General features: G+C 40.5%; 1 protein-coding gene across 6 annotated transcripts; it reads left to right on the top strand.

The window, feature by feature from the left end:
- Positions 1-4,667: 4,667 nt before the first annotated feature.
- On the top strand, positions 4,668-14,137 carry LOC106609223 (troponin I, slow skeletal muscle). 6 transcript variants are annotated; one of them, XM_014207759.2, is made up of 9 exons: positions 4,775-4,884; positions 5,804-5,873; positions 6,192-6,223; positions 6,360-6,363; positions 7,029-7,070; positions 11,151-11,282; positions 12,720-12,809; positions 13,108-13,284; positions 13,627-14,137. In XM_014207759.2, the coding sequence occupies exons 3-9, from the start codon at positions 6,213-6,215 to the stop codon at positions 13,705-13,707; spliced, it is 537 nt and encodes a 178-aa protein (XP_014063234.1). In that variant the 5' UTR covers positions 4,775-4,884; positions 5,804-5,873; positions 6,192-6,212; the 3' UTR covers positions 13,708-14,137. The 6 variants fall into 6 exon arrangements, with proteins under 6 accessions (XP_014063231.1, XP_014063232.1, XP_014063234.1 ...); XM_014207758.2 differs by having other exon boundaries at positions 6,189-6,223; XM_014207760.2 differs by having other exon boundaries at positions 6,135-6,223.
- Positions 14,138-15,200: the final 1,063 nt, after the last annotated feature.

Raw genomic sequence — 15,200 nt, 5'->3', positions numbered from 1 at the left:
CATTCTTCAGCAGATGTAGGGCAAAGTTCATAGTTTCTCATTATACATTTTTATGATCAGATCCTTTATGCAGCGTTTATCCCTACTGAACACGACATGCATGGTGTAGGGCCCGTCAAACTCGACTCTGGACCTCGAAGCACGTTTCTCTGCATTTTGTCATTGTTCCCCTCTTATCAGGGACTTAGACCTGAGACACCAGGCGGGTGCAATTAATTATCAGGTAGAACAGAAAACCAGCAGGTTCCAGACCTCGTAGTAGAGTAAGAGTTGAATACCCATGGTGTAGGCTATATATTGTCATCTTCCTCTAGAATACGTGTCAAACTCATTTCACAGAGGGCCGAGTGTCTGCGGGTTTTCGCTCTACCCTTGTACTTGATTGGTGGCCGTTATTAATTAATAAGGAACTCTCCTCACCTTGTTGTCTAGGTATTAATTGAAAGGAAAAAACAAAAACCTGCAGACCCTCAGCCTTTAATGGAATGAGTTTGACACCCCTGCTCTAGAAATTATGCAACAATCTCAGTGTGCATCAGTTCCTTCCTGAGGACTCATATTGTCGTATTGTCCTCACGGTTAACGGTGCGTTCAAGACAACTGGGAACTCAAGAGAAAAAAAAACTAGGTCAAAACATGACATCGGCGATCCTCAGGTTGGAAAGTCGGAGCTCTAGAAAGAGGATCGAGTTTCGGACTTGGAATTCCGAGTTGGAGGACCGTTTAAATATATATTTTCCCCAGAGTTCCCAGTTGTCTTGAACGCACTGAAGTTGAATATTTCCGAGTTCCCAGTTGTTTTGAAAACGGCATAATAGGCGAGTTATCCCGTATAATGACAAGCATTCTCTCAATCGACAAATGCAGCAGGGAGATCATTGTGACAGTCACACACATAGAGCGCATTGAAAATAGTGTTGAGGTCTCTACTGTGGCACTAAGCGCACGTGACGGCACCTCAAATCTCTCTGAATCCTTGCTGAATGGATTATTAATTAATAATGCCTGCCTGCCCACCTGCCTTCTTCAAGTTTAAGGCCCTAAGACCCAAGTGTTTTGCTATCTGTTTATGACGGATTAACCTCTAAAATTAGATGTGTGACAAAGGGCATGTGGCAGACCAGGTTGAACAGCACCTTAAATACTGGAGCACATTTAGACTTCATCCCAAATGGCACTCTATTCCCAACATAGTGCAAAACGTTGGACGAGAGCCTTATGGGCCCTGGTCAAAAGTAGTGTACCATGTAGGGAATAGGGGGATATTTGGAACGCTTACTCAGTCTCATGGAAAACAGCACCATGAGACATATCGAGTTACTGTGTGTGCATCACTATGCAGCAGTGACATCAACCCCAGCTATTTTAGAGCATGGAACAGTGGGCATTGTGTGTGTGTGGATAGTGCCCGATGTGTGTGTGGGTGGGAGTGCTTGTTAATGTGCGTGTCTGCATACCTATGTGGATGTGTGGGTGTGTATATCACACCACACATTTCTCTGTGTCATACGCCAAGAAACGGCCTGTCCCTGCACCCTCTGATTTTCTCACGTGTGCTGGACGCCGCTAACTTGACTCAGATCTCTAAATAGAGAGATACAGTAGTTACCTAGAGAGTACCATCCTTCCTACCACCATGCCCAAGACTACACTACACTGAAGTAAGTGTTGGCCATTACATTACCCAGAGTAATATCCACCTGTAATTAGGCCTGCGCTACTGAGCTCAATGTGTTCTCATTTACAAGCCAGAGCCTCTGGCTGCATGGCTCCACTGAATCATAGTGTCAGACAGCCCCATAAAATGCTCAGTTAAACAATTATGTGCTTTTATAGCTGCCGCACCTGACCATGAGAACATCATAAGGCTTTGTTGTCTTTGAAACTGGTCTTGGGAGTATTATACACATTGTAAAAAATAATTGAGATTTGATCAATTGAAAAAATCATGTTCTTTCAACACTCAACCTACTTTTCTTCTTTGGTTAAACGTAGTAAATAACATAAATTCAAACTAAATTATACTGTATATACAACAAATATGTTTCCATGTTGCACCAAGTAGATTTTTCACTTTGGAATGACTTATCAATCAATTCCCTTAATCAAGATATTAAGTTGGTTCCATAACATAAAATAATGACTCATAAACACTTTCTTCACATAAAACTTTCACATTAGCTGGTTACAATACAGTAACCAAATGGTGATCTCATCAATGGATGGCTTTAGTATCACAGTACACACAGTTGAAGTCGGAAGTTTACATACACTTAGGTTGGAGTCATTAAAACTCGTTTTTCAACCACTCCACAAATTTCTTGTTAACAAACTATAGTTTTGGCAAGTCGGTTGGGACATCTACTTTGTGCATGACACAAGTAATTTTTCCAATAATTGTTTACAGACAGATTATTTCACTTATAATTCACTGTGTCACAATTCCAGTGGGTCAGAAGTTTACATACGCTAAATTGACTGTGCCTTTAAACAGCTTGGAAAATTCCAGAAAATGATGTCATGGTTTTAGAAGCTTCTGATAGGCTAATTGACATAATTTGAGTCAATTGAAGGTGTACATGTGGATGTATTTCAAGGCCTACCTTCAAACTCAGTTCCTCTTTGCTTGACATCATGGGAAAATCAAAAGAAATCAGCCAAGACCTCAGAAAAAATTGTAGACCTCCACAAGTCTGGCTCATCCTTGGGAGCAATTTCCAAATGCCTGAAGGTACCATGTTCGTCTGTCTCCTAGAGATGAACACACTTTGGTGCGAAAAGTGTAAATCAATCCCAGAACAACAGCAAAGGACCTTGTGAAGATGCTGGAGGAAACAGGTACAAAAGTATCTATATCCACAGTAAAATGAGTCCTATATCGACATAACCCGAAAGGCCGCTCAGCAAGGAAGAACTGCTCCAAAGCTGCCATAAAAAAGCCAGACTACGATTTGCAACTGCACATGGGGACAAAGATTGTACTTTTTGGAGGAATGTCCTCTGGTCTGATGAAACAAAGGGCATGTGGCAGACCAGGTTGAACCGCACCTTAAATACTGGAGCACACTCTGGTCTGATGGCAATAATGACCATCATTATGTTTGGAGGAAAAAGGGGGAGGCTTGCAAGCCGAAGAACACTATCCCAACCGTGAAGCATGGGGGTGACAGCATCATGTTGTGGGGGTGCTTTGCTGCAGGAGGGACTGGTGCACTTCACAAAATAGATGGCATCATGAGGATGGAAATTATGTGGATATATTGAAGCAACATCTTAAGACATCAGTCAAAAGTTAAAGCTTGGTCACAAATGGGTCTTCCAAATGGACAATGACCCCAAGCATACTTCCAAAGTTGTGGCAAAATGGCTTAAGGACAACAAAGGCAAGGTATTGGAGTGGCCATCACAAAGGCCTATAGAAAATTTGTTGGCAGAACTGAAAAGGTGTGTGCGAGCAAGGAGACCTATAAACCTCACTCAGCTACACCAGCTCTGTCAGGAGGAATGGGCCAAAATTCACCCAACTTATTGTGGGAAGCTTGTGGAAGGCTACCCAAAACGTTTGATCCAAGTTAAACAATTTAAAGGCAATGCTACCAAATACTAATTGAGTGTATGTAAACTTCTGACCCACTGGGAATGTGATGAAAGAAATAAAAGCTCAAATAAATCATTCTCTCTACTATTATTTTGACATTTCACGTTCTTAAAATAAAGTACTGATCCTAACTGACCTAAGACAGGGAATTTTTACTAGGATAAAATTTCAGGAATTGTGAAAAACTGAGTTTAAATGTATTTGGCTAAGGTGTATGTTAACTTCTGACTTCAACTGTACATCGATTAGACGCCAATATCATTTAAGATTCAGTGCTGGTAAAGAACATTCAATCATCAAAATTTGAAAAAATAGAACAGAACAGATTGCATAGGATGAAATTCACTCTCACGGGTTGCCTAAAAGAACAATAACAAAGCCACGCCCCCAACTATTCTGATAGACTTCCGTCACTACATTCCACCCAAAGCATTGTAATGTGTGTGTAATCTTTATTAACTAGGCAAGTCAGTTAAAACAAATTCTCATTTACAATGACGGCCTACCCCGGCCAAACCCGAACGACACTGGGACAATTGTGCACCGCCCTATGGGACTCCCAATCACGGCCAAATGTGATACAGCCTGGATTCAAACCAGGGACTGTAGTGACATCTCTTTCACTGAGATGCAGTGCCTTAGACCGCTGTGTCACTCAGGAGCCCACATGTGAATGCGTACAATGTTTAAAAGCTTACATTTTTTTTTTGTATTACTCCAGTGACTTTCCTGAAGGAGAAAGCCTCCACTTCTATGTAAAACATAATACAATTAAAAGTAAATACTACAATATTGTACAGTCCTGAGTAACACTACAGTAAAAACTATAGTATAGTACAATCCTCATTAAAACTTTGTTCCAGACATTATTATGAGCCATCCTCATATAACTCTTCTACATATCAAAGTAAAGTGCCATTGTGCCCCTTTATGTCTATATCAGGGCAGTGATTCAAGGGTTGAGGACAGGGAAGGGCAGGGTCCACACACACACGCACACGCACGCACACACACACACACACACACACACACACACACACACACACACACACACACACACACACACACACACACACACACACACACACACACACACACACACACACACACGATAATCATAATGTAGCCAATGTGTGTTAGGGAGGCGTATTAAGGGGCCCTATTTTAGAGAGCCATTCACATGAGGCAGCAGAAGCCATAAATCAATCATTCAAAATCATAAACCGCTTTTTCCTGCACCACATCACTGCTACACGTTCACTCTCTGATTGGCTTCTCTTTTAAAGGTAAGTTATCCGATCGTCTCGGCTCAGTCTATGAAAGCAAATAATATTCGGAGAAATATGTGAGAGCAATTAAAGCAGATGGGTCTTTTGAATGTTTCAAGTATACTATTTAATTTTTGGTTAAGACCGTTGTCGATAGCAATCTGCCAATATAAAGTAGAATTGGCTTGACATTGTTCAAATAGGAAATGTGTTCGCTTTTCAGGGATTATTTCCTGTAAATTAACGATACAAATAGATTAAGTGTCAGTAGTTGCCAGCAGTTGCCAGCAGTGTGTATGGTTTGTGTTTACCACATTGGGGCTAGTGTGTTAATGCTTAAGCACTCACACTTCATATCTTTGCTCATATTTACAATGAGTAATTCTTGTTATAAAATTGTACTTTAATGGTGTTTGACCTGCTTGGTTGTAAAATGGGGCATTGATTTTGAGTCCCCTCCCACCGTTACTCAGTGGCAGGAGCGGGCAACCTGAGATGTGTGTGCGTGCGTGTGTGTGTAAGCCTGGGTCCGTTCACACGCGTGTGTCTACTTTAGTGTAAGGAGCCCAGAGGGTTTATTTTAACACTGGGGGCTAATAAGGCTTCTCTACCAGTAGAACAGCATGCCACCGGAAAGGTCACAAGTTTGATCTTTCCTTGTAATGTCACAATGGTGACATTAAAGCAGACAGCCTTTTTACTCAATGGACCTCAGTTATTTGGTGGCCTGATGCAGCATATACTGCAACAATGCCCTTGGTCGGTCAAAATTTCCCCTTGCACAGTAGCTCATGCTATCACCAAAGGTGATAATGGCTCAAGGGTATAGCACCACACACTTGAGGGGAGAGGAGAAAAGCTGAGAAAATGTAAGGAGAAATAAAAAAGGATCTTGAGTATTTAAACCTTTTTCTCCTTCATCGTTTTCTATCATCAGACAATTCCATCCAAGGACCCTGTTAACCTTGACAGCGAACCCCTGTTCTCTGGGTAATAAGAGAGCCAAGGTCAGCCTCTTTTATCCAAGTCAGGACATGAGGACCTTGTGGGGGACCTTGATTATCACCCAGATAATCACAACTGTTTTTTCCAATAACTTCTATGATAAGAGTGATTTCTGTTTTTTTTTTTTTTTTACTGTAGCCCATACTAATCACAAGTCTAATACATGTGTGATGTAACCTATTACATTATTTTCATAAGTGATAATTGTTCCTAGTATGACACATTGACTCTTACATCTCTGATACTTTCCATATGATGTCTAGTGTTGGGAATGTTCTGCCAATAAAGCTCTGATCACAACTATGTTGGCTCCCCAGCAGTACTCATAAACCAGAACAGCCATGTCTGAGGGGTGAGTCTGTAACTGTCACACTCTGTGTCTTTCAATCAATCACCAAACTATGGCAATGTTGTCAATATGGGACAGAAAATAACGCTTTCTTTCGATTTGTTTGTTTGTTTGTTTGGTTTGCAATATGTTGAAACAGACCGGTAAGTCAGTTTTGGACATATTTTCCCCCCCTCATACCCTTTGTTGTACCTCATATCTTAAAAATGCCCTTTTGTCCATTACTTTGCTTTGTTTTGCACAATCAAACCTTTGTAATGGTCATTTTGGTACTGTATACATATGCTATGCAGGCAGGTAGCATGTCATGCTTTGAATAGCCACACTGACATCTTGGCAACAGCTTGTGGGACTTAACATGTTAGACATTATAATCTATCAGCAATTACTGAGTAATTGTCGTGTCGCAAGGCCATTTGTCTCAGGCTAACTGATAATCATCCAAATGATCCCAAGACCACCGTGGCAGTATCAACACGGAAGGATTAATTTGGTATCAATACAGAGCCACATACACAGTAGAAATGAGCCCATTGCTCTCTCTAAGACTGTGCTTCAATGAAGTCTGGTGATTTGGTGGCAGAGCATTACATTATATTACATTAGGAACCACAGCTCATCCTAATCAATAGAGACAGGAGGTTGTATGCTCTGTAGCTCCGCTGTAATAGAGACCACATATGACTATAGGCTAACATCATCAGTGACTGTAATGAATAAGCCTACCTTCATATGAAGATGTGCTAACATGATTAGTGACTGTAATGAGCCTATAATATACCTGGTATGTCTCATCTCTCTCTTTCAGAAAAAGACAAAGTACTCAGCAACCCGAAGGTTACTGCTGAAGGTAGGTCGGTCTGGTGGGAGTTTCTTTCTGTATGGAAGTGAACAAGAAAATATATTCATAGTACTGATAGCATATGTATGTTTAGCAGGCTGCATGTGACTAGTACACATGTTCAGATGTAGGATCTTAATTTGACCTACAGTATATTGTCACAGCAAACAATCTGGATCTGGCCCACAAGGCTGTCCAAACTGGCCTGCGAGCGGTTTGAGTACCAAAAAATATACGCTACCGTTCAAATGTTTGGGGTCACTTGGAAATGTCCTTGTTTTTGAAAGAAAAGCTCATTTTTTGTCCATCAAAATAACATCAAATTGATCCAAAATACATTGTAGACATTGTTAATGTTGCAAATCCAATAAAAAAACTATGGGTAGAGGACAATTCTTTTGCACATTTTGACGGTGAGAAAATATAACGTTTTCAGTGCGGCCGCCCCGGACCTCATTGAAGACTGAATGCGGGCCCCACGCACAATGAGTTTGACACCCCTGCTTTAGTCCATAATGTTGCTTGATAGGTGGTTAGGCTATTACCTTGCCAAAAGTAAGCTAGATGAAAAGTGCAATACTGTTACCCTGTTATGGATAGGGGGCAGTATTTTCACGGCCGGATAAAAAACGTACCCGATTTAATCTGATTATTACTCCTGCCCAGAAACTAGAATATGCATATAATTATTAGCTTTGGATAGAAAAGACTCCAAAGTTTCTAAAACTGTTTGAATGGTATCTGTGAGTATAACAGAACTCATTTGGCAGGCCAAAACCTGAGAAGATTCTGTACAGGAAGTGCCCTCTCTGACCATTCCTTGGGCTTCTTGACTCTCTTTATTGAAAACTGAGGATCTCTGCTGTAACGTGACACTTCCTACGGCTCCCATAGGCTCTCAGAAGGCAGGAAAAAGCTGAATGATGTCTTTGCAGCCCCTGGCTGAAAAACATTAGCGCATTTTTATAGTGGTCGATCTGAGTACAATGAGACTGAGGCGCGTGCACGAGCCGACCCCATGTTTTTATTCTTTCGTCTTTGAACGAAAATAACGACTCCCGGTCGGAATATTATCGCTTTTTTTACGAGAAAAATAGCATAAAAATTGATTTTAAACAGCGGTTGACATGCTTCGAAGTACGGTAATGGAATATTTAGAATTTTTTTGTCACGAAACGCGTCGGGCGCGTAACCCTTCGTTACCCTTGGATAGTGTCTTGAACGCACGAACAAAACGCCGCTATTTGGATATTACTATGGATTATTTTGAAACAAACCAACATTTGTTATTGAAGTAGAAGTCCTGGGAGTGCATTCTGACGAAGAACAACAAAGGTAATCCAATTTTTCTTATAGTAAATCTGAGTTTGGTGAGGGTCAAACTTGGTGGGTGTCAAATTAGCTAGCCGGGATGGCTGGGCTATCTACTCAGAATATTGCAAAATGTGCTTTCACCGAAAAGCTATTATAAAATCGGACACCTCGATTGCATAAAGGAGTTCTGTATCTATAATTCTTAAAATAATTGTTATGTTTTTTGTGAACGTTTATCGTGAGTAATTTAGTAAATTCACCGGAAGTGTTCGGTGGGAATGCTAGTTCTGAACGTCACATGCTAATGTAAAAAGCTGGTTTTTGATATAAATATGAACTTGATTGAACAAAACATGCATGTATTGTATAACATAATGTCCTAGGGTTGTCATCTGATGAAGATCATCAAAGGTTAGTGCGGCATTTAGCTGTGGTTTTGTTTTTTGTGACATTATATGCTAGCTTGAAAAATGGGTGTCTGATTATTTCTGGCTGGGTACTCTGCTGACATAATCTAATGTTTTGCTTTCGCTGTAAAGCCTTTTTGAAATCGGACAGTATGGATAGATAAAGGAGAGTCTTGTCTTTAAAATGGTGTAAAATAGTCATATGTTTGAAAAATTGAAGTTTTTGGATTTTTGAGGAATTTGTAATTCGCGCCACGCCCTATCATTGGATATTGGAGCAGGTGTTCCGCTAGCGGAACGTCTAGATGTAAGAGGTTAATATAACTTTGCGCTAGAGTGGGTTTTCAATGAATTTAAGTAAATCACAAAAAATTCTCAGCACCAAAGAATGATCAAATTAAGATCCTACATCTGTACACACACAACAACAACAACATACAAGTGCCTAGAAAATCATGTTCGCCAAAACTGATTGCAATAATACAGTGAGGGAAAAAAGTATTTGATCCCCTGCTGATTTTGTACGTTTGCCCACTGACAAAGAAATGATCAGTCTATAATTTTAATGGTAGGTTTATTTGAACAGCGAGAGACAGAATAACAACAAAAAAATCCTGAAAAACGCATGTCAAAAATGTTATAAAATGATTTGCATTTTAATGAGGGAAATAAGTATTTGACCCCTCTGCAAAACATGACTTAGTACTTGGTGGCAAAACCCTTGTTCGCAATCACAGAGGTCAGACGTTTCTTGTAGTTGGCCACCAGGTTTGCACACATCTCAGGAGGGATTTTGTCCCACTCCTCTTTGCAGATCTTCTCCAAGTCATTAAGGTTTCGAGGCTGACGTTTGGCAAATCGAACTTTCAGCTCCCTCCACAGATTTTCTATGGGATTAAGGTCTGGAGACTGGCCACTCCAGGACCTTAATGTGCTTCTTCTTGAGCCACTCCTTTGTTGCCTTGGCCATGTGTTTTGGGTCATTGTCATGTTGGAATACCCATCAACGACCCATTTTCAATGCCCTGGCTGAGGGAAGGAGGTTCTCACACAAGATTTGACGGTACATGGCCCCGTCCATTGTGTCTTTTATGCGGTGAAGTTGTCCTGTCCCCTTAGCAGAAAAACACCCCCAAAGCATAATGTTTCCACCTCCATGTTTGACGGTGGGGATGGTGTTCTTGGGGTCATAGGCAGCATTCTTCCTCCTCCAAACACGGCGAGTTGAGTTGATGCCAAAGAGCTCCATTTTGGTCTCATCCGACCACAACACTTTCACCCAGTTGTCCTCTGAATCATTCAGATGTTCATTGGCAAACTTCAGACAGGCATGTATATGTGCTTTCTTGAGCAGGGGGACCTTGCAGGTGCTGCAGGATTTCAGTCCTTCACAGCATAGTGTGTTACCAATTGTTTTCGTGGTGACTATGGTCCCAGCTTACATTACATTATAGTCATTTAGCAGACGCTCTTATCCAGAGCGACTTACAGTAGTGAATGCATACATTTCATACATTTTTTTTATATATATATATTTTTTCTCTGTGCTGGCCCCCCGTGGGAATCAAACCCACAACCCTGGCATTGCAAACACCATGCTCTACCAACTGAGCTACAGCTGCCTTGAGATCATTGACAAGATCCTCCCCTGTAGTTCTGGGCTGATTCCTCACCGTTCTCATGATCATTGCAACTCCACAAGGTGAGATCTTGCATGGAGCCCCAGGCCGAGGGAGATTGACAGTTATTTTGTGTTTCTTCCATTTGCGAATAATCGCACCAACTGTTGTCACCTTCTCACCAAGCTGCTTGGCGATGGTCTTGCAGCCCATTCCAGCCTTGTGTAGGTCTACAATCTTGTCCCTGACATCCTTGAAGAGCTCTTTGGTCTTGGCCATGGTGGAGAGTTTGGAATCTGATTGATTGATTGCTTCTGTGGACAGGTGTCTTTTATACAGGTAACAAACTGAGATTAGGAGCACTCCCTTTAAGACTGTGCTCCTAATCTCAGCTCGTTACCTGTATAAAAGACACCTGGGAGACAGAAATCTTTCTGATTGAGAGGGGGTCAAATACTTATTCCCCTCCATTAAAATGCAAATCAATTTATAAAATTTTTTGACATGCGTTTGTCTGGATTTTTTTGTTATTCTGTCTCTCACTGTTCAAATAAACCTACCATTAAAATTATAGACTGATCATTTCTTTGTCAGTGGGTAAACGTACAAAATCAGCAGGGGATCAAATACTTTTTTCCCTCACTGTAAATACAAGTTCAAAAGCACTTGAAACAGACTATTTTGTACATCATTTAAACTATGAATTGTACTGTGTTATCATTAAGTTGTTCAGTCATGTTTCCTTACAGCAAAAACTACTGAAGAAAGCTGGGGTCTTGCTGTTTCAGGAGCAAAGCAACAAGGTGACAGAGAGGGAGAGCACCTTGAACGAGAGAGTACCACCGCTGAAACTCTCCGGCCTATCTGTGCAAGAGCTTCAGGTACACTTACATAACGCAAAGGCCCAACGTTCAAGTACCTATATAGTGCACTTCTATTGTCCAGGGTGTATATGGCTCTGGACACAGATAAGCAGTTACATGTTTTTGAAATATGTATTTCAATTTGTATTTCACTGGCCTGAACTACAATTCAATGTATTTTGTAACAAGATACAATATTTTTGAGATCTGTATTTTTATTTTGTAAAATACAAAATACTTTTCTATACCATTTTTTTTATAGTGGTTCACAATTTGTTGGCCCCCTTTTACCCTGCATTGGTACCAGAAGTCTGATGGTATTACGGTGTGATAAAAGTGTCTGGTAAATGACCAATATGTAAATATAAAAAATGAACACTTGCAGGGAATTATTCTAATGAGCTCCTCCCCACGAAACAAGGCCAAAACGAATACCCAGTGTGCTTTGCAATTGTTTCTTTTTACATAAACATTTACATTTTGCTCATTTAGCAGACACTCTTCTCCAGAGTAACTTATAGTCAGTGCATTCAACTAAGGTAGATAAACAACCAAATCTCAAATCAAATCAAAGTTTATTTGTCACGTGCGCCGAACACAACAGGTGTAGACCTTACAGTGAAATGCTTACTTACAGGCTCTAACCAATCGTGCAAAAAAGGTATTAGGTGAACAATAGGTAAGTAAAGAAATCAAACAACAGTAAAAAGACAGGCTATATACAGTAGTGAGGCTATAAAAGTAGCGAGGCTACATACAGACACCGGTTAGTCAGGCTGATTGAGGTAGTATGTACATGTAGATATGGTTAAAGTGACTATGCATATATGATGAACAGAGAGTAGCAGTAGCGTAAAAGAGGGGTTGGCCGGTGCTGGGTGGCGGGACACAATGCAGGTAGCCCAGTTAGCCAATGTGTGGGAGCAGTGGTTGGTCGGCCCAAATATCACAATCATAGCAAGTAAAATATTTGTTTTGTTACCATTACCAGAATGTTGTTGTAGTGAAGGCGTGTACTTGCAAATGTATTTTGAAAATACCTAAAATAACTGTATTTTGATGAAATACAATACTTTGCAGAAGTATTTGCTCTTTTATTTTGATACATTGGTCTTTAGAGTATTTTTTAATTGTAACAAGATAGTATATTTGCCCATCTCTGGCTCTGGTCAGAGGTAGTAGGGAATAAGGTGCTATTTGGGGCTCAGATAGTAGCCATCCAAACTTACGTTGTCAGGATCTATTCCCTGGCGCTGTTGGTAAAGAACAGCATCTCCTTTTTTGTTTAGACATGTCAAAATAAATAAAAATTGTAGCGCCCTTCTACCTGTCTCATTGATGAGTGAATGGAATTTTAAAGAGGTGGCTTTTGTAGTTTGTTTGATGCATCCTCCCACAGTATATCTTCGACAGTCCTTGGTGGCTTATAGATGACTGAGTCTTTTTTCTTCACAGGAGCTCTGTAAGGAACTGCACAGGAAATGTGACACAGTGGATGAGGCACGATACGATATCGAAGCAAAAGTACTCAAGAATGAGAAAGAGGTTTGCTTTTTGTAATGTAAATTAAATGAGTTTACACTGTCAGACTCGGGACAGTTACCTGAAGTTACCTGAGATCCATGAAAGTGCCTCCAAGTGTATTTCGTTGAAGATAACTATTTTTATACTGACTTCTATTGGTGACTTCAATATTCTAGAAGTTCCAAAAGTGCCACAAAATGCTTTCTTTTTCAAATAAAAGCATTTTGATTCTCATTGAAATGCCAAGACCATAAATGGCAACATGCTTAGCTGATAAGGGTACAGGAGAGTGAACCTTTTTTCTGTATGAACATCTCAGCTCGCGGACCTGAATGCAAAGATCAACGAGCTGAAGGGGGGGAAGCGACCTAACCTCAAGAGGGTCAAGAAGTCCGCCGATGCTATGCTGGGGGCTCTGACTGAAGCCAAACTCAGCTCCAAGTCAGACTTTAAGTCCAACCTGAAGACAGTCAAGAAGGACAAGAAGGAAGAGGAGGTAAGACTGGGGAGTTTAGACTAAAAACTCATGCAATGGCTTCTGATAATGTTATAGTTTACAGCGCAGTTTCAGCTGGTACTGTATTTTCTTGGTACTTACTACACAAACATGCGGTAACAATGGGTGCTTAGTCCAAATAATTCAACACATTTGGTCAAGGTTTGATTGAAATGATACTGATCAACATACAGAGTTCACTGGTCTTGTTGTTGTGTCTGAGTCGTGTTTGATCCTCCATACTGTATGTGACCATGGTAACCAGGCCGTCATTGTAAATAAGATGTTTTTCTTCATTGAACTTCCTGGTAAAATAAAGGTTACTGTCCATTCTCTTCACAGAAAGTGGACCCGGGTGACTGGCGTAAGAATGTGGAGTCCATGTCTGGAATGGAGGGCAGGAAGAAGCTTTTCAATAGCTAAAACAGACCAAAGACACTGGCTCTGTAGAGATCTGTGGCTGCGTTACCTGATTGTTTACTAATTCATATTTAGGATTTTCATGAAAATATATTTTTTGCAGTGAGATTGTGTGTTTTTGGAGGAAAGTATGAAGTGTGAGGTATTTTACACTAAAGACTATGGGAACTATTTAGACTGTGGGAACTAATCAACATTTGTATTAAAAACGATTTAGTGTCGGCTACTTTAGATAATTATTTTTCGACGTCATGTTTGATTTAGATTCCTATAAAGAGAAAATAGTACAATGTGGAACAACGTAATATACTCATCATATTAGTTCATTTTGTAAATATTAAATTCCAGTTTGTTATTAAAACATCAATTATTCTGTTTTGGTTTAATATCTGTGTGTCTGCCAATATTGGTGATAAAAAAAAAATATGATGAAGTTAGTTGTCTTTCATGTTGTTTACCTTTGTCATATAGCAATATGCAAATATTAAATACACATACAGTGTAGATGCTGTTTATAACATGGATAAGCCACTCAATGTGTCGTTTTGGCTTTTCAAGAGCCAGTTCTCCTTTCAGACTGTGGGTGACGCTATAGACAAGCAGTTGGACTGTTTAACCAAGGCTGCCATTTTCAGTTCATTCCTATCACCACTAGGGTGCGTTAAAACATTACCCTTTCATTTAAAAGTTGACCTGTGGCTGGTTTGTGCTTACAAATGATACCTGGAGGTATCACTCACTCTCACTGACCTTTGGTTATCAATACCAAAGTCAGCAATTAGCGTGATCACAGTCTTCCCTGGGCCAAAGACTACTTGCAAAGTAAGGAGACGTTTGAATAGTTGTGTAGCGCAGGTGAATTACACCTTGAAGTCATTAAAGCGACCGAAACGGGTTGAATTCGGCAGACATAAACATAAGCACTTTCTAAAATGGGTACCATACTGCGACCAATATGCTGCTACAAATGACCTGTAAAACCAGTCATAAGAGTGTCTAAGTCCATAGTACTGTATTGGAGAGGGGAGGCGATGTTTTGGCAGAGAAAGAGCTGGCTAGAGGAAGGGAAGGGAGTATGGAACAGTGCATCCTCTCTGCAGATCATACAGATGGTACAGAGGCACACGTAGGTGTGTAACCTGCCATAGGGGCACAAAAGGGTGGAGAAGTCGAGCAGCATGCTTCTGCAAATATGCATTCATTTTTATATGGAAGTGATGTGTTGTTATCGTTTCTCTGTGATAAAGGACCTAACCCTTTTCCACAGCTCTCTTTGGCATGAGACACGTTTGCCTGTGCTGATAGGAAAATGGTCAAGGCAAATGTGATCGGAGTAAACATTTACAGTGTCTTCTCAGAGGCTCTGAAACGATCAACATGCTGTATCCCATGTGTCGTGCGAAACGGAGACGCTGTATCAGTTTAGTTTATATTTACAATACAGTACAATGTGATTCTTCAGGTAGCAGATACTCCTCTAATAAAGTTGTTTTTAC

The sequence above is a fragment of the Salmo salar genome, chromosome ssa07, assembly GCF_905237065.1.
Source record: "Salmo salar chromosome ssa07, Ssal_v3.1, whole genome shotgun sequence".
Classification (NCBI taxonomy): Eukaryota; Metazoa; Chordata; class Actinopteri; order Salmoniformes; family Salmonidae; genus Salmo; species Salmo salar.
This window is presented reverse-complemented; position numbering and strand designations above follow the sequence as displayed.

Bases quoted from the DNA above. Each gene is read 5' to 3' on its own strand.
- LOC106609223 (XM_014207756.2), top strand. The intron at 11,283-12,719 runs GTACACTTACAT...TTTTCTTCACAG, and splicing joins TATCTGTGCAAGAGCTTCAG to GAGCTCTGTAAGGAACTGCA. The intron at 12,810-13,107 runs GTTTGCTTTTTG...TGAACATCTCAG, and splicing joins TACTCAAGAATGAGAAAGAG to CTCGCGGACCTGAATGCAAA.